Source organism: Fonsecaea pedrosoi (genome assembly GCF_000835455.1).
Source record: "Fonsecaea pedrosoi CBS 271.37 unplaced genomic scaffold supercont1.7, whole genome shotgun sequence".
Taxonomy (NCBI): Eukaryota; Fungi; Ascomycota; class Eurotiomycetes; order Chaetothyriales; family Herpotrichiellaceae; genus Fonsecaea; species Fonsecaea pedrosoi.
The window spans coordinates 1,329,294-1,351,780 of NW_013550609.1; the positions used below are offsets into that span (position 1 = coordinate 1,329,294).

Consider the following 22,487-nt stretch of genomic DNA (forward strand, 5'->3'; position numbering starts at 1 on the left):
GCGCCCTACTCTCATGTCTCCACACTATTTCCCAAGGTTCGAAATGATATTGACCCAGCATCTCCCCCTCCCCTGCTCAATTCCTCTCCCGCTCGATCCTTGTCGAACACCACCAGTCTGTCCCCCCCTTTCAAGAGATGGCTGTCTCTCTGCTCGTGAGGCTGCAGTCCTACTTTGATCCTCTTGTCCTTCTCAGCATCTCTATTGCCTACCTTCCCCTAACGCTACTCTCTCACCCACTGCTGTTCGTGACATCTCCTTCGTCCTTCCGCTCAAAATGGTTCGAGAACTTCTGGCGCGTCATTGGCCCGAAGATGGCTGCCACGGAAACCCAGATCAACCACATTGAAGAAGTGCTCTCCCGCGCGAGCGGAAAGGTCCTCGAGCTGGGTCCTGGCGGAGGCGACCAAATGTTCCACTACAAGCCTGGGCAGATCGAGGTGCTGTACTGCGCCGAACCGAACGTCTTCTTGCATGGGAAACTCCGTGAAGCCGCCGAGAAGCATGGACTCGGGAAAAAGCTGGTCGCCCTCGAAGCGGGAGCCCAACCGGGCAGTCTCCTGCCTGCGCTCAAGAAGGCCGGGGTCATCCCCAGCACGGCCTCGTCTCTCCCTGAGAACGGCGTATTCGACACCATCGTCGCCATCAAGAGTCTCTGCTCGGCGCCCCAGAAACAGCTGGCTGCTACGGTCGCGGTCGTCCAGGCCTTGCTCAAACCCGGCGGCGAGTTCCTGTTCTTCGAGCACGTCGAGAACAACGCCGACTACATCACCAAGTCCTACGCGTGGCTGATTGACTGGATCTGGCCCGTGTTTATGGGTGGGTGTCGCGTGGATGGGAAGATTGATAGAGTTGTGCTGGGAATGGGCGGCTGGGATGAACGGAGGGTCGTCACCACAGGTGAATTCCAGGGTTACGAGGTATGAAAATGCTTTCCAGAGACCATCAAGCCCTTGCCTCTTGTCCCTGGGTTTTGACAATCGAGCCCGATTTCACGTTATCAATACTAACATTCGAACGCCCTATAGGTCTTCAGATACGTCAAGGGAATCTGTCGCAAAGCTTGACGAGGTTGGCCGCCAATCCTTTTGCCAGCAGAACTTCACGCGGAAGGCACCCGCGAAGCGTGTCAGACACGGGTTTCAGTACAATATGGAGGTAAGGTTAGTGCAGGTTGAGCTCAGGTAGGGGGATCCATAGACCCCCCAGAGCTGTGGACGCGATGTCTTGGAAGCAGAAAGCTGGCATCTATGATGGGCTCAGTCCGTGTTAATGTGCTTTCTGTACGACGCTTGTGCGGCTGAAAAAAATGTCATTAGTTACAACATCAAGATCTAGTCTCGTCCGTTGCACATGTTGGATTTTGTCCTTTTGCCCTTGAGGTCAAGGGATCATGAATGCTCAAACTCCATGGCCATGCGATGTATAAAACTCCATTCAGTTGGCGCAAAGGCAACCCTAGGCCAACACCGTCTCCTTCAATGGCAGCTCGGTTTCGTATTCAATCTCTACCCGGCCGCGAGGCTTCTTCTGTGGCTTTGGCGGTTGCTTTGTGTGGCGCTTCCTCTTCTTGCCAGACGCATCGTCTCCGGCCTCGTCCTCGTCGCTGTCTTCGCTCTCGTCTTCGTCCTCTCCGGACTCTTCAGTGAACTCTCCGTCTTCTTCATCAGGGCTCTCTCCTCCGAGCCAGTCGTCAAAGTCCTCCATCTCCCGCTCCAATTCGTCCTCGCTCTCGTCCAAATCGGAAACGTACTCCACCTCTGCCTCGATTTCTTCGTTCTCGTCCTCTTCCAACTCTTCATCCAGCAGCTCTTCACCTTTTTCCTTCCTCTCCAGACCTCTCAGTACCTTTCTCCACAGGCCTTCTTCAATATTAAGCGGCCGGTCACCGTACGCGCCGCTCGTCAGCCGTTCCATAAGTTCCCGTTCGATCTCCCTCTCCACCTTCGCCGCACTCTCTGCTTTCCGTTCCCGGGTCTCCTCCCTCCTCCGGACCTTTGGCGCCAGTCTACTGACGTTCTTTTCGCCCAGTCTCACATCTTCCTTCTCGATTTTTCTTTCGCGGATCTTTACTTGCGTCAATCTCGTGAGCCTCTGTTTGCATTTGTGGATGTAGAATTTGGGCCAGTATTGCAATTTCTCGTCGAGGGCCAAGAGCGCCTTTTCGTAGTTGTTGGGCAGACGGATCTTTTCCCACCACTTTGAAGGCAGGTGGTTGCGTTCGGGGGTCTTGATGAAGAGGCAGAGGGCACCGCTCTGAGGGTCCGGTCGGACGGTGGCATAGCGGGAATTGGCGAGTGGGCAGGACTGCCGGTTGCAGAACCCGGTCAGGTTGTACTCATTGCGACAAAACGTCTGATCTTTGCTGCTCAGTCTGTTTTTTTTCTTCCGGTTAGCAACAATCCCAAAGCGCTTTCAATTCGTTCATATCTGCGAGAGAAAAAAGAGCCAGGCTTACTTTAACTTGAACGAGCAGAATTGCTGGTTGATCACCTGCCATACAATCTCGTCTGAAGACATTTGTTGCGAAGTGGCGAGAGGAGGAGAGGAAGAGCAGCAGAGACCGAAAAAGTGAAGCGGCGGTGGCTGTTCTGGCAAGCGCCCAAAAGATTGAAGAGCCCAAAAATTTCGAGTTGGACAGAAGGCAAACCTGCCAAGAATGTTTCTTATCGCTTATCAGAGTTGGGCATGTTTGATAGATTTGTTTCTAATTCCTCCCACTCAATAGGTAGACGTTCGTGCCCTTCGGGTCATGCTTTGTTAGAATTGTGCTTCGCTGGAGTGGAAATGCTTTCATATTCGCCCCCGGTCTTCGTTGATGTCTGTTTATCGGAACTATCGGCATCTATTCTTGATAACATTCCTGCCAATGAAGTATTATGAACACAAGGAATGTGGGGAAACCAGAGGGACAGACATATCCTGTGTCGGATACTTTTGTCCTTCTATACGACTTAGAATGCAGTCCTGTAAATGTTCTAAGGCCTACAAGTCGGTTCATATTTGGCAAATAAGCCCGTGTAGGCCAAGTGTCTGCACGAGCAGCATGAATATTGCTTATAGAGTTAGCCGAAACGCTCACCTCAGGAACGAGCAAGCAGCTTCACGATGCATGTAAAGGATCCGTGAATCATTGTAGGCAAGCAAAGGGTAAGAGGAATCCCATGGTGGCCATCAGTACTCAGAGTCTCTCCATGCATTGGAGAGCTCTCACAGAATCCTGATTGTTTACCACTTATCACTCTTTGCTTCTTGTCAGGAACAAGATCGGGACGGTGGTCATAACCTTGAACGTTAGAGCAGTGTCGAAAGGCTCAATATGGTTCAATGGCTATTTGGGTGGTTGTGTCAGCAACATCTGCAGCAGCGGCCAGAACAATGCGGAAAGTTCCAGCTAGTCGTCAGCAGGAAGTATACTGTGTTAATCTTCGACTTCTGTGTCCCGTTCTTCGAACCTCAGAAATGTGCTGGCCGTAGCAGCCTCTGGCCCCAGGATTTTCTGCCAAGCGTCATTGACTGCATGAAGTATACCATCATCAAAGGCAAGCTCTTGCGGCCTGGGTGGAAACACGATGACCCCTGGTTGCTCCCCGGACAGAGGGGTATCCAAAGTTGAATCTATAGCTGGGCCCAGAGCTCGATACGAGAGCGACCACAACAGCGAATCTTTTGCGCCGACAGTGTCAAGGAATGCCTTCACAGCAGTTTCAAGCCGACTTCTGGAGGTCGAATCTTCAGAAACAACTGACGCGTAGATGACACCTGGTCAAGAGCAAGTTAGCAATTTCTCTATTGCGCTAAGAGTTCGAAGCAGAAAGTGTTGAGAGGGTTTCCAGATCAGGTTGTCAGAGGGTAGTTATCAGCAAAGCACATGATGCTCAGGCAATGTAGATAAGTATTCGATGTTGGATCATCACGGAAGCAGATAAGGCAGCGAGAAGTATAAGAACTTACATTGGCCAGCAGGACATTCTCCTGTGTCCTCTGAGTGAATCTGCAGATAAACAGGATCCTTGTCATGCTCGGGAGCACCATCATCGGCCAGAACAACCGTCACTGCGGGGACAGGGCCATTGTCAGATGTTGGTGGAAACATTGATTTTAACGGGTGCCCAATGATGTTGATAGACCTCCAGGTAGTGCAGAACGAGGCCACTTCTTCCACGGCGTCTTTCGAAGTGGGAACATCATCGTTGGTGCCAGCGACATACCGAGTCCGGATCCGGGTGCCGTCGGAAAGTATGCATTCAATGGTAGACGTATCTCCGCCATCTGCACTGTCGAGATCAGATATATTACCCGGACCACTCAGAGCTTGTAGGGCATGTCCCAGGAGATACACGCCTCCGCCCACTGCGTTGGCACGACAGGCAACTTGTGAGATTTCTGCGGTACCGCCATACTTTGCAACGACCCCGCCAAAACCTTGACCGAAATGTCCCATAGACCTCAGATGTCTCCTGATCCTGGCGAGGGCCTTGTCGAAAGGAATTGAGTCCGCAGCAACAGGAGACAGCGCGAGTGCCACCAACGGAGTCTGCAGGGAATCGGGAATTCTGAACTTTGTCGACAAAGCAGTCCCTAGCGATATCGTAGCATTGTCTTCGTCTGAGGGGGTTGTCGATTCCTCCTCCTGTTGCATAACATATCTCAAGAACTTCATCAGTCCACGTTTGTCCTTCATTGAAAGTGATTCATCATTGAACACATCCTCGCGGGTGCTGGGAATCTTCTGCAATATACCATTACCCAGTACCCATAAGGATCCAACGGCAAGGAACTCCAGTTGGGTGTGAATCTGTGACGAGACCAGGCAGGGAAGAAACTCGGATTTGGCATAGATGATTTGAGGGTTCAAGCTGAGGGTATACGAGCGTGAAGGTCCAAGTGCAGAGGCTGACTCAGATCCGCCGTCGACATAGCTCGTTATGGAGGCATCTTTGAATACTGTGCTTTTAACTGCGAGATCATCAGTGCTGATGCCAACCTCAGAGTGCAGTTGTGCGCACACTGCCGCAAGTCTTCGACCCAGCCCTGGGCGTCGTCGAGACTCAAACCGGCGTCATCACCTCCATAATAAGAATGGCGATCGACGTGCAAGATCTTCTTGTCTGAGCGGGAAAGGGCCCTAGAGACGAACGCCTTGTCAGTCAGTTAAGGCCGCAGTTGAGGCAGGGTGAGAGAAACATACAACGCCAGAAGCGACTGGGGGATGCTAGTCCCAGCTATGACAACATCCCAGTCTTCGTCACTCAAGCTCTCCATGCTAGCTGTCGAGGGATCGCAGAAAGAGACTGAAGAATGTACAGGTAGTAATAACACAGAGGTGAGAAATTTCAGAGGAAGTTCGTCCAGAGATCAGATAGTGTTTGAGGAGAAATATTTGGGCAACTTTGCCGAGACTCCCAACACGACTCAATTGCACCTAGCCAAATAGAGCATGCAGTACCCCGTACACATTGCCCCGTATATCTCAGTCGAGCCCCTAAAACTGCGTTGTCTATACCTGTGTGTACAGGATTGAGGGGCACGAGGGTCACAATCGTGACCTTCCGCGACCTTACCAGAAAAGATGTATCTCACCCACATTGTTGAAAGGCTTTCTCCACGCAGTCCGTCCAGCTCCCCAGCTCCTCTACATGCCTCCAGTGGATCTTAGCCCTCTCTTCGGCGCCGACGAATATTCTCGACATCACCTGAGCAGCGATCTACATGACATCCGACTCTAAGTCCTCCTCGGACTCATCGTGGAGGCCATATCTCCAACTGGGCCAAGACTCTGGAGGACGCAGTCTCTGTAAGTTCGGATGTGGCGGCATCAACCAGCCTCTACCACCTACACGCCGAGGGGCGACGAGACATTCTGAGAAGTCATGGAACAGACGATGAAGTGGCTTTGTCTTGAAGGCCCTAGGCATGTTGGCGGCAGAGAAGACGGGGCGGAGGGCAGGTCTTGCTGATATATGGGGTATGGAGCGGACTTTGTCTCGAGACTCCCTCCTGTCCAACAACGGCGGATGCTAACTTGGTTCAACTACTGCTTCTCACCTCCCACCCTCGCTCACCTTCTTGCGTCCACCCCAGATCTCCAACTACTCACCCGCAGAAACCCCAATTTAGTCCTCAGGCAGCCCCGCGAGTACGACCCGTCAAGGCGGTTTGCTGACTCGGGTTGATCTGACGGGTGGTATATGCTTATAGTTTGACATTTACGCTCTAATACTTGCCGACGCAACTCTATTGAGGCGCCCTACCCCGACCGGTACCCTCCACATTCTGCCCCACGATCTCGGAAGCCCCATCTTTACCTAAGCACGAAAGACGAATTTCGACCATCGTTGCGGAGGATGACTCCTAGAACCGGCGCAGAGGGAGATATCTATACCCAGCAATCACCAAGCGAAGTGTGTCTCCCAAAACTCAGTCTACCCCCCGTTGAGCAGAACAGACACTTCCTTACCATCAAAACGACCACGGCACCCTCACAAGCCCCTACTAAGAAGCAACAATACATACGAAATGGGTAGCTACGCTGAGGAGCCAGAATTCAACACCATCACCATCCACAAACTTCATCCTACATTCGCGGCCGAGGTTGAAGGCGTTAATTTCCAGAATTTATCCGATGAACAATTCAACGAGATTCTCGCCGCAATGGCCAAGGTACCAACACTCCTGTTTCTTCAAGCCTTGTTTGTCCCACCTCGCCTGATTGGAGCCATACTTCGTCGTAGTTTGGAGCTGACTTGACGCCTTTATACATTAGTATGGTGTTTGCGTCTTCCGCAATACTGGCCTGGATGATTTGAGCCACATTGAGTTCTCCAGACGTATCGGCGATCTTGACACCATGAAACGGTATATGGTGGAAGGCCGCAAGCCCAGATATAACTACTACGAGTTATTCGATGCTGGGAATATCGATGATCAAGGCGGCGTTCTGGATCCCAATAGTCCGAGAGCACATTATGGCAAGGTGAGCACACCCAAAACATCCTTTGGACCTGGAAGCTTACTTTGTACCACAGGGGAATGCTCTGTTCCATGTGGACTCCTCGTTTAACCCCAGACGCGCCAGTTTCTCTCTACTACGCGCAGTGGAAATTCCACCACCAGGGAATGGTGGAAACACTGACTTCGCTGACTCGCGCACCGCCTGGGACGAGCTTGACCCCGAGTTTCAAAGAGAACTCCTCGAGAAAGATTATATTGTTCAACACTCAATCGCCCAGTCTCGCAAATTGGGATCGCCCGAGTTCTTTAAAGACCTCGATCCGACCAACGGAGGTGTCATGGCCCGGCATCGACTCATTCAGATCCACGAACCAAGTGGTCGCAGGAATATCTATATCGCGGCACACTCGCACCACATAGAAGGCATTCCCAAGGAGGAATCCGATGCACTGATCAAGAAACTCCTAGACCATGTCACCCAGAAGAAGTACACCATTAGCGTTGAGTGGAAGAACCCTTCGGACATGATCATCTGGGACAACCGATGCACCCTGCACAGAGCCAATGGTGGGGCGTTTGAAGGCAGGTACAAGCGAGATCTGAGGAGAACGACGGTGCACGACGACAGCAGCACAGCCTGGGGATTGAACGAGGTCAAGGAGACGGACGACTGGGTTGTGAACCACGATGCCACCAGGGCAGCTGGGCAGACAAAGTAGATGGCAGCGTAGCAGGGTGACCGTGCTGTCATTCACCCTGGCCAATTCAGCAGATTTTGTGTGAATTTAGTAGATTTTGTCCTACTGAAGGTTGTTTGTTGAATTTGTCCATGCACTGCGCTTGAAACAAGAAGTAACTTTGCAATGTATCAACGAACAAACCGTTATTGTCAGACGTGTTACTCCACTCCTGGTACCTCGTACGTGCATGTATGTATTCACAAGGCTGGGCGTCACTGGTAGGCAGTTCAGTTGGCAGGACAATCCCACTCCCAAAGCCACTTCAAGAAAAAAAAAGGGGGTGAAGCCTTGAGGACGGTGTGACTCCCGAATAAGTGGGTATTGGGCAGCGGAACAATAATAATCCGCGGTGACAAGCTCCAAACGGGCTCTGTCTTTACTTCTGTCTTGGTCTCGTCACCACCTCCTCCCGTCACCATCTGTACATGTTATATATATATTTGCCCAATAACGTGCGAGTTCTGCACTTTCTTTCCCTGTGTGAGTCACGCTCTAGCGGCTAGGCTGCTGATGGGATTATGAGTATATATATATCAGTTTTTCTGCTCCTGATCCTTTTCCACTCTATCGTCTTTGGCAATACTCTCGTCAAGATTCATCAGATCTTGCTGGAGCTTACGAGCAACAACCGAAGAGGAGTCTTGAAGCTGGGTGGGTCTCTCCATCAGACAGAAGAAGCAACAGCGATCTTCTCATCAGATCTCTGCATTTGCCTCTGGCATAGAAACCCCTGGGCGAGAAACCAGCCTCAAGGTCCCGTGAACAGAAGCCAGCCTCCAGCATGACGAGCTACGCAGGCATTTTCGACTTGCCAGTGGACATGTTTGACGACCTGATGTCTGGCCTGGACTACGAGTCTCTCCTTAGCTTCCGCCAGACATGTCGCTCGGCAGCGACACTCGTGCCCCTGGCCCGGATGGTAGAGATTCGACAGGCTCTCCGAGTCAGACTCGTTGCCGAAGAACACGCCGAATACCAACGTCGGCAATTGGCGTATACGAACCAACGTCGGTGGGCGAGCGTGTTTCCCCAGACCGTCCAGGCAGCTCCGCCTCCGCAAAGCCCGGGCATCGCCGGCACCAACGCGCCGATGAACTCGCTCAACAACATTCACCGCAACCGCATAATGAGAGCGGAGCGGTTGAACTGCTACGCCTGCCTAAAGTGTCTGCCACGAGAGTGCTTCGTGAAGGGACAGGTCACGGGGAGGAGGAGTCTCGGGCACGGCGAAGCCGGTCGACGGTTCTGCAAGGCGTGTGGCGTCAAGAAGGGGATCTGGGACAAAGGCAGCGTGATCAAGGACGGGAGACGTACCTGGGTCGTCTGCAGGTGGTGCAACTCCCTGAGGAGAGTCGAGGCTGGATCAAAGGAGGCCGGGATTTGTTCGGCGTGCCTATCCATGGACCAAGAGCGCTCGCTCGACACTGAGCAGCAGGCCGCCGCCAGCGCCGACCACCAGCCAAGCTCGTCACAGCTTCCGGTGCAGCATCCTGCATTCACACTGCCCGGCAGCCGAGCCACTCGGTGTCTGCGCTGCTGGGCCATCAACCACACCGAGGTGCCTGTCCAGTCGACGGGTTCTCATCTCTGCCAGTCGTGCAAGGCTGCTGTCGGCTCGTCATAGGCTCCGCCGAACATAGGGCGTTATCATTCTTATGGCGTGGCAGTGTTTACATTGTACCGAGACATCAGAGGAACCATGACGGAACCGGGATTTGGGACGGATATTTTGTATTGTTTGTTTTCTGCATCGCACTGTGATACCCTGGCAGGGAGTCTTGGGGGAGTACGGGCTTAGGGCTGGCTAACATTGGCAAAAGTCTCATCCGGCCTTGGATAGAGACGGGAATGTAAACACTTTGAATCTTTTGACTTCCTCTCTCTCTCTCTCTCCACATCTCCACCTCTTCATCACCTTTGTGTGTGTCTGGTATTCTCTACCACGGCTGCCTTCTAAATGTGGCACCTCGTTAAAAATAGAAGGGCAGACGAGACTTTTACCAAAGAGAGGGAGGGGATCATCCGCACGGGTTGAAATATGCAAGGAACAAAGATCTGTGGTATATATTCACGAGCAGGAGGATATAGAACCATAGAGGAGGAATATACCTGGTACAAGTATATCAAGCCACCCACATAGGAACAAGAGGGAGAGAACTAAAATTTAATGATGGAAAATGAATGACATTGGATATCACTCTGACTTGAAATGAGAGTAGTAAATGATGTGGAAACCCTGAGAGGAAGTACCTGCCATGCCATGCCATGCCATGACAGGCACTCGTACTCGTACTCGTCTTCATCTCCATGTGCTCCTTTTCGAGACCTACCTTTCGCACCAAGGTTCTGTGAACCAGAAAGCTGGGGTGTCGTGTGTGCAACTCTAAGCTCTAGTGTTTTGTGCGACTTTCCCTGTCAGGACATCGTTATCACGGCTCTGTTGATTCTGGAACAGAGAGGTCTGGAGCATCTTGTCCCAGCGAGAGCTCACGAAGTCGGAGGTTGGCCGCTCTGACAGAGAGTTGAGCGAGGACGATCTCTCTGCAGCTGGGCAGAGGTCGATGATTCGGGCTGTTCAAGGCGGCTACAAACTCGGCCGGCACAGGGCACTCGGGAAATCCTCTCCACCACAACGACTCCATGTCCACGCTCTTCTCGTAGGCTTCCATTCTGGCTAGGCAGTCCTGTAGTAAGCTCTTGTACTCGAACCAGTCCTGATGGACCTCCCCAAAGCACTGTTGGCAGAATCCAGAGAAACGGAGCCTGAACGACAGGTCGTGGGGAGCCGGCTTGATTGTGAGACACCGGTGACATTTGATAATTGAACTCGTTCCGTTGCGGAGACCAAGACTATGGTATGCGCGAGGTTGTTCCGCTGCGGTGCAAGCTCCACAAGTCATAGATTCTAGAATCATCTTGTTATCTTGTTGGGTCATCAAAGGATTTGCGCGCGGTCTGAAAGGAAATGTTTGACGCAGGCTGTCGCTTGGGAAATCCGTCCAAGGTTTCATGGTATGGCACTTGGAACAAGAGAAGTGGTAGAGACTGGGACGCACAAGCCATCGGACTAACGTGTTAGAGAAGCCACGTTCCATGGCGTACTCCTCCACTTTTTGTACAGTGGATGCAAGATTGACATCAAGTCCCAACAACGACATATTCGTATCCACGGAGAAATAGCAGTCCTGAAATTTGCGTTCGATCTCCGCCCAAGCCTTTGACATCTCGTCAATCAATCGAATCGAAGGGTCAGCGAAGCAGTGTCTCAAGGCCTGTGATGCTCGCCGAACACGAACGAGATCAGAGTAGTTGAGATGCTCTGCGATCTGGAGCTGGAGCTCACCAGGAAGAGATGATAGTCGGTCCTGCGTTGATTTATACCGCATTGATTCCGACAGTTGTGCCATTGTGGCGGTGGCCTCACCTTGATGCTGCTGTCGGGACGAGATCGAGCAATGGACGAGGAAGTACGGCCCTTTGTGGGGAGTGAGACGGGAGGAACGGTTCCTTTCCTATTTGAACGTATGTGGTTAATGGAAAGAATTTTTCTCTCAAAAAAAAAAAAAAAACACCGAAGTGTAGACTCGACTGTTGGCAGTTGAGATAAAGGTCCCATAGAGCTCAAGCCTCAATATCACTGCCTCTGCCTAAACAATGAATTACGAATGAAAGGACCACCAACAGGCAGCTCTGGTGTGGAGCACAGGAATCAGACGATTCACCGCATCTGGAGCTGCTTGCCTTTGTAAATCAGTGACTTCCAATCGCCACAATGGTCCATTGTCTCTGGTCCATGGCCGACTCCTGGTGGCCCTCGATCAAGCCTGTCAGGTTGTGTCAAGCATTCCTCGGCATGGCCATGGGCTACCAGTTTTTGGCTGAGCATAGCGTGAAAACAGTCCTTTTGTTCTCCCTCCAAGCTCATTGTCTGATATCCACTGGCCCAGTCTTTTTCCTGTTGAGGTGCCCTTAGAAATTGCCCCAATAGTCGTTCGGTCCTGGGACGATAATCCGTGGCAGGTTCTTTGGAAGTCTCGATAGGTTGAGAGGAAGCTGTTTTGAGTGGTATTGTTGGATTCATGCAAAGATTCGAGCACGAAGTACTTGAATGAAAGTGTCGGTGTGTTGATGAACTGAGAGGACAAAGGACGAACACGACGGAACCTGAAGGGGATTGGGTGGCACGTGACCGACATTTTCCATTTGTTTTTCTTTTCCCTTTTCCGCACGAGGCAAACCCGTCTGCGCTGCCTACAAGCAACACAACGAATCCGACTCTCTTCAAATTTCTTTTCTGTGTCAAGACCATCAAGCCACCTGGCTGGCGCAGCCCCTCCCAGTCCTCTCTTAATCTTCAAATGGACACAGGGCCGCCTCCTGACTATGAAGTTGCCTGCGTAACCACAAAATCCACTTTTGTTTTCAAGTCAGTTCGTTCCGCGGTTGCTCAGGAAATCCCCCCTTAAGGAGGCAGTCCATCTGCACTGTACCTGCAAACCATGAGCCGCATCCGCACCCGCATGCACCATGCATGGTAGTCAAGGCCGTGCCCCGAGTGAAGGTTTGACCGTGGTGATGGTGCCGGTGGCTCAACTTCCAGGCGAAGGGGAATTCGATCTTGTCCCAAGACATTTTTAGACCGGGACAGCATATCTTTGGCATATCAATCTTTCGACGGCTGGTGCAATGACCCGTTGTGCTCCAGGGTGACACTCCAAGCAGTGACGGCGGTCACATTAACACTTCTTGCCGGTTTGCGGTACTTCATCCAGGGCGAAGTGCTGTGCCATGAAGACCGACTTGCACGATACCAGTCATTTCAGGATGGTTCCAACAGATTGATGGGATATTCTAAACTTACCAGCCCCCATCTGGCACCAAACTTGCTCGGTGAGATCGGCAGATGGAATAGACTGACATCCCTCCGTGCAACCCGTGAGACATGTCCTGCTGATAACTGACAGAAATCTCACACCGGGGTCTTCCAGAACTTGAAAGGCATTCGTTTCGGTCGCACGGCTCGGCAATCTGCGTTTGACCTTATTTGGGAGACTTGCGTATTAAGCGTCGATTGTGGTGGAAGAGAAGGTCAAGCAGTTCCGACATGTTGTCAAGGATGGCAGCCAAGAATGAGATTTCGAGAGTCGACTGCTATAGTTTTGAGGATCGAGACTGACGACAGCGAAGGCAAGCAAAGCGCCCGGTATCGAGACCTCCCCAGACAGCCTGCCGCCAGTCTTAGATCTCAGGATGGTCTGTCCGACCCCTTCAAGTCTCTGATGCCTGCCAGACTGCAATGGAGCATCACGCACCTTTACCCTCTAGCTATTCTGGGGTTTCCGGACCACGAGATACCTAGTGGAATCTGAAAGGCTGAAGCCGCTTCGTTGCAAAGGTTGCCCGAGTTGAACGCTTCAGAAACTTTGTGCATGAACCATTCCCATTTTTTAAATTGGTGTTCGGACGGGCCCAAACACCCTCTCGGAAACATGATTCACACCTCTGGCCGCTACGGCCGTCCACATCCAGAGGAGACGTCAACTCTAAATCTTCTCAAATCCAACTGGTCTGAGTCGAGCTTACCAATGGCATTAGAGCTCGGACTCAGTCTGCTGTCGGCGATGGGGGTTTGAAAGAGCTTTGTCGCAACTGAACGAAAAGGTAAATTTGGTTGATGTATTTAGTCGGCTTCAGCCAGGCTTACGCTGACCTTCTTGCGCACTGTGGTTCTGCGACGGTAGTATACGAGCTTGTTCCTCCTCTTGATGTATGTTTGCCACCCCTGGATGAGGTTGATACCAGCCTTGGGAGTGAAAGCCGTCGGAAGATCCGGGCAATTGTTGCATTGCACCAACATTTCCCCCCATCCAAACCGACTGCATATTGGTTTGCATGGGCTGGTATGATGTGTGGTCCTGAAAATTCGGAGTCGTCGAAGTGTGCCGACTCTCTATGCCCATTGGCACCATGCTCGAACTGGTCGGAGGTAGATGCTGCATCTGGCCCGTCATTCCTCTGTCGAAGGACGGATATGTGTTTGTTCGGTATGGGGTGGGGAAACCAGATGACAATTCGTCGGTTTGGTCAGAAGACATCGATCTCGCGGGAGGGTTTGTCCATCCATAGCCACCATTGGAGACAGACGTCTGGTACGCACGAGTCTGTTCCTGAGACATTGTTGTCATCACGGAAGGTAAGGAACCCGGAGCAAACGTTGACGAATATGGCGTGCCAACTGGATGTCCATATGAGTGCTGTTGCTGCTGCTGCTGATAGAACGAAGGGTTCATCGAATCCACATCAAAGTTCCCCTGTGCATACGGAGACGGGACGAGGACTTGCTGATGTTGACGCTGGTGTTGACTAGGGTCGTACCCATGCCCAAAATCAAAGCCTGAAATGCGTCAGCCCTCGAAGACAAAGACACGATCAAACTCCTACCATGGACAGATACGGATCTGGAGGCCGGCTGAAAAGTTGGGAACCCAGGACTTTCATTGGACATTGGAGGAGTGTCCAAGGATCCCCTCCCATAACTTATTTGTTCCATGGAGCTGCTTCTTAGGATGCCACCTGGAGAGGATGACGAGACTGAAGCTTCACCCTCGTTCACGAAGCCATCCGCTGTCTTTTGCCCCGAGCGAGGTCGTTTCGCTGTGGGCGGATTTTGCGGGTCGATCGGCAAGAAAACGCACTCCTTTTTGAGGCGAATGCAATTCTGGCATCGGCCTGTTGGGTCATTGTAATCAGGCATACAGCGAATCTTGCGCCGTCGGCAATGGACTGGTACTTGGTCAGAAATGTCGCGCACAAGGAAGCCAGGTACAGAGACTGACCACATGCGACGGCAGTGCGATGGTACCCCAGTTTGTTTCTCTTTTTATCGGCAGGAGATGAGGGTGGCCCTTCTACCGCCATGTCGCGAACAGTGGGCGACGAGTTACCGGATTGAATCAAACCAGGCATGTTGAACTGCTCGACCTCAGGACCGAACTGGTCTTGCGCAGGACCACTTCCTTCTGCATAGACTCCAAAATTATTTCCTCCCTCTTGCATCTCTTCGCTGACAGACGTCCACTACCTCCGCGAGACCAAGACTAGGTAGTGATTCCTGCTGGTTTTTTGTCTTCCACCACTGTACTCGTCGAGATGTTGAGCGAGGCAGACGGGCAACATCACTGGCACCGTGGATCTTGTGTCGACATCACAGAATTGATTTGTCGCAACCAACTGATGGGTTTCCAGGCCGATTCTGGCTGCGGCCCGGTCAGATCAGCCAAAGGGGAGCAGCCCCAATTGCGCGTCACAGAGCTCTATGAAAGCTTCGTGGGATTTTGGATCACTTGGGTCGCACAAATATGGCTGGCAGTACTATCTACCACACATCGGAGAATAGAGGTGTGGAATAATCTTCCCACGTCGCACCGAATGCTAACGCAAACGGAATACTGTTTGAGGAGCTGACTTCGGGGCAATCCTCGAGACTCTGTGATGAGGATCAACAGAAAGCAATCACATCAAGTGACCAAAGTTGAAGACAATCGGTTGAATCGAGTAGGGAGTGGAGAGGATTGTCAGCCGTTCCTTCGTCCGGAGCAGAAGTTGGAGAGGAAATGAAAAGAACAATCAGAATTTCAACAAAAGGATCTTGATGGGGATAGACCGGGATGTCCCCTAGAAGTCGAGAACACAGACTGACCAGTGGTAGGAATTGGGAACTGCAGTTCACGAGGACTGGGTTCCCTCTTCGTGGATCGTAAAATATGGTCAGAAGAAAAGGCCCGCCACCGCGAAAAGACTTGGATATCCGCAACAGGCGAATCAAACCAGGAAACAAGCGCCCTCAACATGCATGACAGTGTGGTATATGACACTTCTATGCATGCGGAAAAGGTATGGTTTGGAATCTGGTATTCGACGAGTTTGGACCCCAGCGCCTCCGTACTAGCGATTAAAGCCACGAGAGGAGTCAAATAATCCACCTGCGGAGGACAGATACGAGTCCAATCGCTCGCGCCATTGACTTTCTTAGGCGTTGACGAGGTTCTTGCACAGGGAAGTTGGATGGCTGATCGCACAAGATGCTCCCCAATGAGCCAAGGGGGAGACGGGGCTCGCCCCGGTGAGATGCGAGAACAGGACCCCCAAACAATCATGCCTGACCTTGGATTGCCCGTTTGGAGACTATGGCTGGATGGCCAGCAGCTACTACAAGATCCACTTCGGAGAAAAGCCACAGTTCAACTATATCTGCATTCCAAAAGTCCAGAACACCTGTAAAACGAGGTACTGAAGATCTGGAGATTTACGAAGTGGTCCCAGGTGGTGCGGCTGACCATCTTTGAGTTGCTCGGATCGACTTTGAAAAGGTAAAAAAAAAAGGCAGGCTGTCTGATCCAAGCTGGTGGGTGATGCTGCCCGTCATTTAGCCTCCACGACTTGTACCTCCCTGCCTGGTGTGCCGAGACAAGCTACAAGGAAGTTCGGTGTCCAAGGAACGATCTGCACCAACTTGTCTCCACCAATGAAGAATTGGGAACGTCTCCCCGACAGAAGATTCTAAGAAAACGACGAATACGAGGCGCAGGCGCCGCAATCCCAACCGACTGGTTCGAAGGACCAATCTTGATGAGGAGGGGTTGTTGACCACGGGCCTCAGCGACCAGACTCCTGGTCCATACCTGCTGTTCAATGACGGTGATATCATTCTGAAGTGGAAAGATCAGCTGCTGTTTGCCTCGCGGAAAGCCATCAAAAGGGGGATCACGACAAGGCCCGACAATGTGCACGAGTACCCAGTCAATGGGGTAGACCTTAGCAGCTAGGCCCTCTTACATTTTCACAGCACGAAAACCGGCTCTGACGGATGAATACATGCATTGATCTTCACAAATGTCGCTTCGGTCTCGAGCGAGAGCGCCTTGGGAGACTCTCCAGTGGAGCCCATTGAACTGGGGTTAACAGTCCTTAGCCCCGACAGCACTGGAGTTGATCCTCAGAGCTAGCGCCACTGAACGCCGGCTGTGTGGCTTCGATGGGGGTTGAAGTTGGACTCTTCCTGGTAAGGTGCGGATGGCTCGGTTGAGGAGAGACGCATCCTCCACTCAAAGTTCATGGATCTGAAGAGCGGCTATCCATGCGTTGGATGGTAACTGTGGAGGCTGAGGGACTCTTGACCGAAGTCTAGTCAACATCTGCCCACCCCCGACTCGATCCAGAGAAGGGCCCCATTGGGCGCGTGCCAGGTGGCACCCCTGCCTGGTGAGTTAGGCCCAAAGCCGACAATCATGTGCTGAGGCTCAGTCTAACAGGGACAAGATAGGTTACAACCTGCTCCCAACGTCTCTTCGGTCTTTGGCGAAGGATTTTGCGAAGCTACGCGGGGGGTGGGCGGCTAAAAGATGCAGGACAGCCTGGGACAATTGTGCCACGTTTTGCATGTACCCGGTTTGTTGTCCTCGGTGCCTGTCAGGCGCTTCAAGATCCGCCCACTGCGAATGCCACACACGTCACCACCAAGGCCATGGATGCATTTTGTCAGCACGTCTTAACCGAGAAAGTGGCGTGGGTGCGATTGCGTGGAGTTGACCCTAGACCCACTCGAAGTATCCAACTCGGTCAAAGCCTCGTGCTGCTCCGAGATAGACGCAACGAGGTTAGTGAGAGAGGGACGACGGCAGCGTCTAAAGGAGCCTCGTAAGTGGTTTTAGGTGCAGAGCAGAGGTGGCGAGTCTCCTTCCTTGCACTGACTTACTCGCTTAGCCCCTACGACTATCATTGCCCATAGCGGCATAATTTCAGTTTAGCTCGGCCTCCATGTGAATGCGGAGGGGTACGGAACAAAAGGCCAACCTCTGTGCTCGTATCCAGCAAGCGATCTTTACTGAGGGGCTACCGACGAGGATACAGCAGCGAGCGAGCGTGGGAAAAAGAATCCAGACAGACGAATACAAATCCATCATGTGGCTGTGTCTGATGGATGCGGCTCTCCTCCAGATCCTCCTTTGGAAAGAGATCTTCTCAGGGACCTTGTCCAGGGATTCTAGACTTAACGGAAACATGGTCCGGGTCGACTCCCAGTTGATGGCATGGCTAGGTAGCGTCGAAGCTACTGCGTCTCACAGTCCACATTGGAGATCCCTGTACATTCTGCAACCAGAAGGCTAGCGGCACACTTTTCTCAACCAAAAGTCTATCGCCCGTTCCTCCCGTATTATTCTACAATACTTGTCTAGGTGGCGACCATCTCTCCACGTGGACCGAGCACCTGGTGGTCCCTAGCTCTCGGGTGAAACAGCGTTCTAGGGGTAAAAATCAGCATCCGACCCCCCCCCCCTCCATCGGAGCTACAGGTATGATGACTCCACGGGCGCCAGAAGAGCGAGTTCAAAGTCAGTCGAAAGAGCAGAGCTCTCAGGGGAAAACAGCCTGGAACGCATCAAGTCAAGGGTATCGTCAATGGATACCTTTGCCTCCTCTCTGATCATGCCTAAGTGGGAGTTTGGAGTACGTAGCAGGAAGAAATCTGAAAAAGTTGGATGCCTGAGAGAAGCATACAGACTTTGTCCAGCCTCCGAGAGGACAGAGTAAGATTTTCGGGGCTTCATGCTGGTCCAAAACGCAATGCACCAATCGAAGGCAACTTCAAGCGTGGTTCTTCCGATCCAGATGAAGCACGAGCGAGTGTCTCTCAAAGAGCCGTTGGGAATTTTGATTTCCTCGGAGCAAAGAACGAATGGGTTTGCGCGCTGTTTGCCAGCTTGCCATGTGGTTTTCCAAGCCTATGGCGGCTCCAAAGAAGAGGTCACCGCCAGCTGGCACCATAAAGTTCCGCAAAGCCGTTCTCCCCTTCACCCGGTGGTCGCCATGGTGGTTGATTTCGCATGGGTCACATCATGGCAATTGCAGACCTCTAGTCATGCCAAAGTGAAAACATTTGGCATCAATGGCAGCTCCCGCGGGAGTGCAAGTGGGTTTTGGACAGCAGGTCGATAGACTTTTCTACCGACGATCAAATACTCAGGCCCAGCGTGGGAAGTCGACCCCCTTACGACCGCGTACACAGTCAGTCCTGGTACTAGACACACCTTCTGCAGGCCTCGGAGTTCGGCAGAGTGGCCAAGCCAGGGGTTACGAGTATGAATGCCAGCTCCTTGTCGATCTTTGCAGTCAGGACCGCCTCATTCTGCAGAGACACTAGCCAATGTGAAGTGAAGAAAGCTGGCAGCTCAGCAGTCGCAATCGCTGGGTGCCAATCCATCCCCAACTTGGGGCTTCACACCAAAAGCTGAGAAGAGGAGAAAGACAGATCGACCATTGACTTGTGGGCGGAAGAGGCCAAGGTCTAACCCCGAACGACGCTTTGTCGCATTCTCTCCCTCTGACTACTCGCTTGGGAAATTCAAAAGATGGGTTGGAGAAAGCAGATAAAGATGACTTGACCATTCCTCTCCTGGTATCAGAGTTCTTGGGTTTCCCATGGAGCCCTGACAGTCTGGAGAATAATGGACAGGTGCGACGACAAACTGTGGCTCTCTGTCTCTCCCTAGGGGACTGTCGATCTGTTGGCCTGGTGGGTCAAGGAACAAGGGCCTCTGAATCTTCGCCGTCTATTTTTAAAAAGAGAGTTTAGTGGGTTGGACGGTGGCAGCACCAGGCATCAGACCACCATGCCCACTAAAGATTTTCAATGGCCTCCTGCATCCGTCTCTGCCTTGCCTACGAGTGCGACTGGGGGGGGGGAGAGATGAAGAAGCGAAAACGACTGCCCTTGATGCCCGACTTTGGGTTGCAGCAAGCCCTGGCACAAGGAGACTGGGGGCCATTGAAGTCTACTCTGCATTTCGCCCCAACAAACTTGACCCAGCTTGCGAATGGTACCGAGTACAACGCCCAATGCTGTGCCTGACCTGCTGGTGTTTACCTATGAGCAATGCCTGAGACTCGAGATGGGGTTTGGACAGCAAAGCGATCATTCCGATCGGTATACTAGGACAACACAGCATTGAAAAACTTGGTATTGTTACAAGCCACGCAGAGCCATGCAGCTAGGGTATGTGGGCTTTTCTTTACCTCGAGGCCTTGTACACGTCCTTGGATACTTTAGCGCGTGCTCCTCTTTCCTTTTCACGTCAAAGGGTTTCTTCTTCGGTTTTGGGGGGGGGGGGGGGGGGGGGGGGGGGGGTTGGCTGAAAGGGCATCTAAGGCAGTGCCCAAGACGGTTTGTCTCCGGGGGACAATGCCCGCGCAGGACGGGCGAACCGGTGAGACGTTATCTGTTTTTGACAATAGCACCTCGACGCCGCCATTTCGAAGCTCCCGTAGGATTTGTCCCGGCACTTGAACGCAGCCGAGCTTTGTCATCGAGATAGGACTCCCAGCAGACAGATGACTTGAGAGGACCTTTTCTATCTGGACTTATCGGCTAACAATACCGAATGGTCGTCTCGAGGTATGGAGCTCATCACCTGTACGAGGTACTTTGCCTATTTGCCGAGAGCCAGCGCTATTGATGTCCACTTGGAGGTGGGTGAGGGCGATCAAAGGAGTCGATCACCATCGCGACTTACCAAAGACGTGGACTGCTAAGGGAGCGACGTATGATTTGAGAGGAGAGACACCATTGAACCGTCAGCCAATCGAGTACTTCGCCATTGGACGTCAGGAGCGGATTCCCAAACATCCGCCCAGTGGCAATGATTGTGGACGGGGAACTGGGAGGACTCGATCTGGTCATCACAACGCGGATGCTCACTGGGTTTGTCAAGCATGCAGAGGGCTCATTGTGAAACACCCATGATCGGTTGGGGTCTGCCTTTGAGAAGGGAGAGGGGGGAGTGTTGAAGCAGAAGGACAAGCCTCGTACTGTGCTAACCATGGCGAGGATGGCGAGGATGATCTACATACAAGTAACAACGACGCTCTGCACTAATGGTCGGAATGTGTACCGAATAATATTTAAAATACTCTGATTGAACAAGGGGGGGGCCATGATCGGCCTCATTGAAGCACTTGGCTGCCTGCGTACTCGGGTGACCAACACACAAATTTATGCGAAATACTCAAGAGGCCGCAGTCAATGATCTCACCACAACCACAACCACAACCATCATCTTGCTTTCAACGTTATGATCATCGCCATCCTCATCATCATCATCACATCACAAAAATGTTCTCCTCTCCTCTGGATTCATCTCCTCCCTCTCGCTGCATACACACACTGCTCCAACGCCAATAATAGGCCACCTCGAAAAAAAAAAAGTCAAGTTCTAGCCCACTCCTTTTCTCTCCCTCTTCCCCTCTTCAGACGCACCGCTAGCACAGAACGAAGCCGCCAGGAAAGCTAAGCTGTTTACTCTCTAGATACCTCGTACACCCTCCCTACCGCGCACCGAACCCCGCCTCTCACGAATCCACCCACCCTAACGATCGTGGCGAACGCCCGTTGAACTCACCAACCATCAGGGACAGGTTGATGCTGTCACAACACCTCTGACGCGATCCCACTCAGAGCCTGTAGTTTCCAAGACTGCCATCGAGCCTACAAGTATTTCGCGCGATCGAGAAACTTGGATCATCTTCCTGGTCTAGAACATCAATTTATGCAACTTGTGTCCATTCACCGTTACTGTTTTTCTCGCAAGGTTGGGCCTCCGCACCCAGCCGACTTCTGGAACAATAATGTCAATCTAAGTTTCTTCGTCTACCTTGCTTACCCCGGAGGATGCGCCAAGGGATATAATTCCGATAAGCTGCCTGTCAAAAGTGAAACATGAGAACTAGGTGTTGAAAATTGTCCAGGATCGTACAATCTACGAGGTACCGAGTACAAGTCTTCCGAGACTTGGAATGTGACCGACACACCTTAGCCTTTGAGGACAGCCTAAAATAAACTCTTGCAAGAGGAAGCGTTTTTTGGTGACATTAGCGCTGGTCCCTTCCGTGAAGGCGAAGGGGTGATCTTTGGGCCTGTTTGAATCACTTTGTCGACAGAGAGTCTAGACCTCAATTTCGGCTTTCCTCTCATGAGACATCCTTTTCAGTCGGGGTTGCACACAACGTCGCAAGCCACAAATCAAAGACAGACACCTGAACCTGACTCGGACAAGGTCTTTGCATTGACTTCACAAACATCCTTTCAGTGTTGCGGTGAAACTTTTGACTCCAGGGTTTCCATGAACCAGGCAGCTGGGTCGGCGTCGCCGGTCACCGTCTTTGGATCCATCAATCCCTCCAACCTCCACTGCTCCCAGTCGTGCTCTCTCGGGCGCTCAGCTCTCTTCTTCATGCTTTCGTGGATTGCTGTGGGCAAGGATGTTACTGACGTCAACATCCACTGGCGGAACACCAGGGAGCGTTCGTGGACTGAATTTGCGGTGCACATGATAAGAGAAGGTCAGGTCGGATTGGAGGAACTAAGGACGTCTATCATCATTGAGGTCGTAACTATGAGCGGTGCGATCTGCTGTCCTTCTGCGCCATCAGGCAACACCCAAGCAGAGCACTCGCCACAAACTTCAGGAAGCCCACACATCCCCTTTCCCATTGGATTCCAAGGGACGGTGTTGATGCGCTTTGGCGATGTACGTGGCGGATGCAATCTCGCAGCCCACCCCGCCAGGTCTCATGAACCCTTGATGTCGGGGTGCTGATGCGCGACCACCGAGAGCCCCTGTTCACATGCATTCTGGGAGACTCTGGCCTGTTGCCGAAATACCATGGGAGCTTTTGGTGGCACATGTTCATTTCTGCGTAACTTTTGCCCCCGCCCCTGCAGAAAGTGTTGGGGGTTGT

The 22,487-nt window shown here is 52.1% G+C and overlaps 7 protein-coding genes across 7 annotated transcripts; 3 read left to right on the forward strand and 4 right to left on the reverse strand.

Moving 5' to 3' along the window:
• Nucleotides 1-137: 137 nt before the first annotated feature.
• Nucleotides 138-926, forward strand: Z517_10538 (uncharacterized protein; the record flags this gene model as incomplete). Its single annotated transcript, XM_013424148.1, has 1 exon — nucleotides 138-926. The coding sequence occupies one exon, from the start codon at nucleotides 138-140 to the stop codon at nucleotides 924-926; it is 789 nt and encodes a 262-aa protein (XP_013279602.1).
• Nucleotides 927-1,458: 532 nt separating this feature from the next.
• Z517_10539 (uncharacterized protein) lies at nucleotides 1,459-2,520 on the reverse strand (the record flags this gene model as incomplete). Its single annotated transcript, XM_013424149.1, has 2 exons — nucleotides 1,459-2,374; nucleotides 2,459-2,520. The coding sequence occupies 2 exons, from the start codon at nucleotides 2,518-2,520 to the stop codon at nucleotides 1,459-1,461; spliced, it is 978 nt and encodes a 325-aa protein (XP_013279603.1).
• Nucleotides 2,521-3,421: 901 nt separating this feature from the next.
• Z517_10540 (uncharacterized protein) lies at nucleotides 3,422-5,265 on the reverse strand (the record flags this gene model as incomplete). Its single annotated transcript, XM_013424150.1, has 4 exons — nucleotides 3,422-3,762; nucleotides 3,955-4,959; nucleotides 5,010-5,128; nucleotides 5,192-5,265. The coding sequence occupies 4 exons, from the start codon at nucleotides 5,263-5,265 to the stop codon at nucleotides 3,422-3,424; spliced, it is 1,539 nt and encodes a 512-aa protein (XP_013279604.1).
• A 1,254-nt stretch (nucleotides 5,266-6,519) lies between these two features.
• On the forward strand, nucleotides 6,520-7,673 carry Z517_10541 (uncharacterized protein; the record flags this gene model as incomplete). The annotated part of the gene is made up of 3 exons (XM_013424151.1): nucleotides 6,520-6,663; nucleotides 6,767-6,976; nucleotides 7,029-7,673. 3 exons carry the CDS (start codon nucleotides 6,520-6,522, stop codon nucleotides 7,671-7,673), a joined length of 999 nt encoding a protein of 332 aa, XP_013279605.1.
• Nucleotides 7,674-8,475: 802 nt separating this feature from the next.
• On the forward strand, nucleotides 8,476-9,318 carry Z517_10542 (uncharacterized protein; the record flags this gene model as incomplete). The annotated part of the gene is made up of 1 exon (XM_013424152.1): nucleotides 8,476-9,318. The coding sequence occupies one exon, from the start codon at nucleotides 8,476-8,478 to the stop codon at nucleotides 9,316-9,318; it is 843 nt and encodes a 280-aa protein (XP_013279606.1).
• An 805-nt stretch (nucleotides 9,319-10,123) lies between these two features.
• Z517_10543 (uncharacterized protein) lies at nucleotides 10,124-11,101 on the reverse strand (the record flags this gene model as incomplete). The annotated part of the gene is made up of 1 exon (XM_013424153.1): nucleotides 10,124-11,101. The coding sequence occupies one exon, from the start codon at nucleotides 11,099-11,101 to the stop codon at nucleotides 10,124-10,126; it is 978 nt and encodes a 325-aa protein (XP_013279607.1).
• Nucleotides 11,102-13,203: 2,102 nt separating this feature from the next.
• Nucleotides 13,204-14,660, reverse strand: Z517_10544 (uncharacterized protein; the record flags this gene model as incomplete). The annotated part of the gene is made up of 4 exons (XM_013424154.1): nucleotides 13,204-13,343; nucleotides 13,399-14,088; nucleotides 14,136-14,477; nucleotides 14,531-14,660. 4 exons carry the CDS (start codon nucleotides 14,658-14,660, stop codon nucleotides 13,204-13,206), a joined length of 1,302 nt encoding a protein of 433 aa, XP_013279608.1.
• Nucleotides 14,661-22,487: the final 7,827 nt, after the last annotated feature.